Source organism: Caenorhabditis briggsae (genome assembly GCF_000004555.2).
Source record: "Caenorhabditis briggsae complete genome, chrV, whole genome shotgun sequence".
Taxonomy (NCBI): Eukaryota; Metazoa; Nematoda; class Chromadorea; order Rhabditida; family Rhabditidae; genus Caenorhabditis; species Caenorhabditis briggsae.
In genome coordinates this window covers 3393055-3397017 of record NC_013488.2, presented here as the reverse complement: position 1 = coordinate 3397017, position 3963 = coordinate 3393055, and the positions used below count along the sequence as shown (strand labels likewise).

Sequence of the window (3963 nt, the reverse complement as noted above, 5' to 3'; positions counted from 1 at the left end):
CTCTTGAAAAAAGCGAAAAAACAATGAAAACGAGCGAAAAAATTTTAAAAGTTTGGATTCGCGCGCTTTTATTCACCGGGCGGCCTAGAAAAAACCTCGTCCCTAAGGGCTTTCAGCGTATTTTTCGATGCGTTTTTCTCGCCGAAGGATTTTTTATTATTTTTTTTCTTTATTTTTAAGTCAATCTACATGAATTTCTGCACATATTGATGCAATAAAAAATTTCACCGTACACCACCTTTAATAATAATATTATTTTTGAAAAATCGGTTTTGGNGAATTTCGTAACTGACCACTTCGCAACCAGAAGTTTTAGAATAGCGCGGTTATCGATTACTTTGTTGCAAAATGGTCAGTTGCGGAACAACCGGTTCTAAAACGTCAGGTTACAAAATGGTTGGTTGCCGAAATGGCTACCGTATTTTCCTCAGTAGAACCGTCAACTTTGAGCTCAATTATCTCAATTTCTGTAAAAGAGATCAAACTTTTGTCCATTGATGCAAGAGATATTATGATAAATAATTTATCAGTCGTATAAATTTTCAAAGCCGTGCACAGGAATCAATATAATTGAGCTCAAAGTTGACGGTTTGGTTGGACTTCTATTAAAGGAAATACGGTAGTTCAAAAACATCTGGTTGCAAAATGTTGTGTCTTTAGTTAGAATTCGAATTTTCAGGTTTTTTCTTGTTTTGCAAAATCCCAAAATTTCGACGTAATTCTTCGAGAATTTATTTAACAGAATTCACCAAAAACTGACTCATGATTTCCCTCTCCCCAAGCTGATGACGCGTTTTTTGGTCTTACACCGAACTGATTAGCTCTGAGTAGGCTCGTTCAAGAAAACATGTTATTTGTTTTGCTAATTCTAAGAAAAAAAACTTTCCGCCCAGAAAATGAAATTATGTGCAAGTTCTGTGTTTTTTTCCAATTTCCGTTGTCTGGGAGTTTGCGAATGGAGCAGTGAGTCAACCTTGAAGAGTTTTAAAGTTTTTAAACATTTTTTTTCAGCCATTTCGAAAACTATACATCAATTTGGATTGAAAACCCGACGACCTATAATTTTGTGAAATCCATTTTCAGCTGCTTTATCACAATTTTATATCCATTTGCATTTTTTTGTGTTCTGAAAAAGACGCCGAAAAATTTTGGATTTTTGAAATGGTTCCTGGTGTTTCATATGATATGGTACACATCTTTATGGTTCGCCCATGACAGGCCTTTGCGGCAACAAATTGCCGATTTGCCGTTGCCGAAATCGGCAACGAAGAAAAAGTTGCCGTATTGCCGTTGCCGATTTCGGCAAAAAATTTCGGCAATTTCGGCAACTAAAATTTTTTTGAATTTAGAGATTTTCACAATTTTTTTAGTCAAAAAAATGATATCGAAGTTCGAAAAATCAAATTTTGAACACCATCATCCCTCAGAGTGAATTTTAGAGGAAATGTGTCCCAATAATCATCAAAAATATTTGCATCGGATCTAAAAATGGGCTTCAAATTTGTGAGCATAGGAGAAAAATAGATATCATGAGTCACAACTCATCAAAAAAATTATCCAATCTGTCTCAAATCTCTAGGGAACGTGTGTCGTGAGTTGCCTAACAAGTTGAGCGCACTATTTTCAAAACTCACAATCGGAACAAATATTTTCAACCATTGGAATACCCTCTATTGCTAAAGAGAAATAGTTTGCATCAAAAATGTGGTCTTCAGTTGCCAATTTTTGTAATTACTTTTTTAAGGAACTTATGAAACACATTTTCTGTAGTTCTGAGCCTGATAGAAGCATTTTCAGGTGAGTTACGTATCGATTTTACTAAAAAAAGACGCAAAACTTTTGTTGCCGAAAATTGCCGAAATTGCCGAAATTTTTTTTCGGCAATTGCCAAGTTGCCGAATTGCCGAAAAAATTTTGTTGCCGCACAGGCCCGGCCCATAACTTTGGATTTTTAGCATTTCCATTGCCTGGATCGCCAACTCCTTGCTCATCGACTATTTTTACTTTTCGTCCAGTCTAGTGGTTAGAATGGATGGAATTCTAGCAGCATGGATGGATTCCTACTCTCTTTATTTCATTTCATACATCATTTACGGGTGTAAGTTTCGCCCCTCGCCCGCCGGTGACCCGCCGCTTTTTAACCGCCACTAGTGTTTCTCTCTCGCGTGTCCTCGGTAGTATAGTGGTGAGTATCCGCGTCTGTCACATGCGAGACCCGGGTTCAATTCCCGGCCGGGGAGAAATCTTTTGTCTGTCTTGTACTGCACTTGCAAGCTGTCTAATGATCTTTTTTTTTCGAATGCTCAAACGGTCCTACCCGGGTCAGCACATACCGTAAACACTCTAATAGACTCCCATCCGAATCGTCAAAATTGAGCCCCATGCATCTCATTTTCTGTGAGAGATATCAAAAAGTGGTTAAGAAGTGAGATATACATATATGCTCAAAATGGACGGTCCGGGTGGCGTTCTATTAGAGTGTTTACGGTAACTTTGTTCAAACTTGGAATTACTGATTTAATGAAGTAGTGAAATTCTTGAATTAAGTATAACTATGTAGATCTAGTTGAGTTTTTCGTTTTCCTAATTGATTCGAAAAGCCGAGCTACGCGAGTCAAACCAGTTGAGGCACCCCTCGGCTGCCGGTGGCCCGCCGGTGACCCGCCGGTGACCCGCCAGCCACCTTCCGCTTTCTAAACGAACAAATTTTCAGTTTCCCTCGCTTCCAGCCAACTCATATTTTGTAATCGTGTATTCCTTATCATGAATATGTACCAAGGCCTACGTACAATAAGACGGACGGTCCAAGAAGTGTGGGTGTACATCTCTGTGGGACTCATGCCTCTTACCATGATTCCGTTTGTTTATGTACTCACGCCGAATCAAGAAAATGCAAAAAGGGCAATGATCCAGGTAACTCAAAATTCTTGAAAACCCCTTCAATATATTTTTTCAGGACTACAAAATATATCCGGATTGTGTCTATGACATCAACTCTGTCATTGTCTGTAACCCTTTGAACAATTGTGCTATCATTTTTGCAATCCTGAATTTGGCCAATGTGTTTGGCTCCACTTTTATAATATTTTATGCCACTCATAAGGCGTATATGCTATTGTCCAAACGAATGCTGACAAAATCTAATAAAACGAAAAGAATGCATCAGAAATTCAATAAAAGAACCCGGCTACAAGTAGGTGGAAACTGACAATCAAATCAATCGGTACTAAGTCTCAGGCCTTTGTCATCTTCACCTTTGCAAATTTTCCTATAATCATGGCTAACCTCATTTTACTAATAGATATTGAAACTGCCTGGCCATCCTATATCATCGATATTCTTCGCGAAAATCAACCCAATGCATCTCTGCTAACTTTATTTCTTTTCTACGATCCTTATCAATTGTACCTGACGACAATATGGAGAAAATATCGAAAGCACTTTTCGAAAAGAATTGTGAGAGTGAAATCGGAGCATTATTCGGAGAACAATCAGAGGTTTTGAGTGCTTGATAAATGATTTATTGAAAAAAAAGAGAGAAATTACAATTTCAATAGAGAGAAAATGTATGGAGAGGCACGCCCAACAGATCCACCGCCGGTGTTGCTCGGGTAGTTGACGTACATTGCTTGGATGGAGCCGTACTGAAGGATCAAAGTTTAAAAAAACGGTCACAGCTGCACGGTTGTACGAGCTAAAAACTACCAAAAAGCCATTTAAAGGGAGGGGGGGGGGGCATGAAAATTGTCTTGCCTCGAAATTTCGTTCATACAAGCTTCTCGAGGAGTTGAACTTGTGAGCCCACAGTCGGAGAGGCCGCTACCAGCCAAGCTACGATGGCACAAACTGACTAGGGAAAGTTGTGAACTTAGATTGGAGTCTCGGGTCGAGACCTATATCATTCGAAAGCTGAGGAAACGTCCTTTCCGAATCTGTTTGTCGTTTTTGCTGCGGACCTACCGG

General features: G+C 39.1%; 2 protein-coding genes and 1 non-coding gene across 3 annotated transcripts in view; 2 read left to right on the top strand and 1 right to left on the bottom strand.

The window, feature by feature from the left end:
* Window positions 1–2168: 2168 nt before the first annotated feature.
* Window positions 2169–2240, top strand: CBG28674. The gene has a single exon. It is a non-coding gene (tRNA).
* Window positions 2241–2763: 523 nt separating this feature from the next.
* On the top strand, window positions 2764–3208 carry CBG10470 (the record flags this gene model as incomplete). The annotated part of the gene is made up of 2 exons (XM_002635764.1): window positions 2764–2913; window positions 2957–3208. The coding sequence occupies 2 exons, from the start codon at window positions 2764–2766 to the stop codon at window positions 3206–3208; spliced, it is 402 nt and encodes a 133-aa protein (XP_002635810.1).
* Window positions 3209–3542: 334 nt separating this feature from the next.
* The window catches only part of CBG10471, a gene marked incomplete at both ends in the record, with an annotated part of 2523 nt that continues 2102 nt past the window's right edge, over window positions 3543–3963 (bottom strand). The window contains one exon of the mRNA XM_002635765.2: window positions 3543–3644. Coding sequence (XP_002635811.2) covers window positions 3543–3644 — 102 coding nt within the window. The remainder of the gene's footprint in view (window positions 3645–3963) is intronic.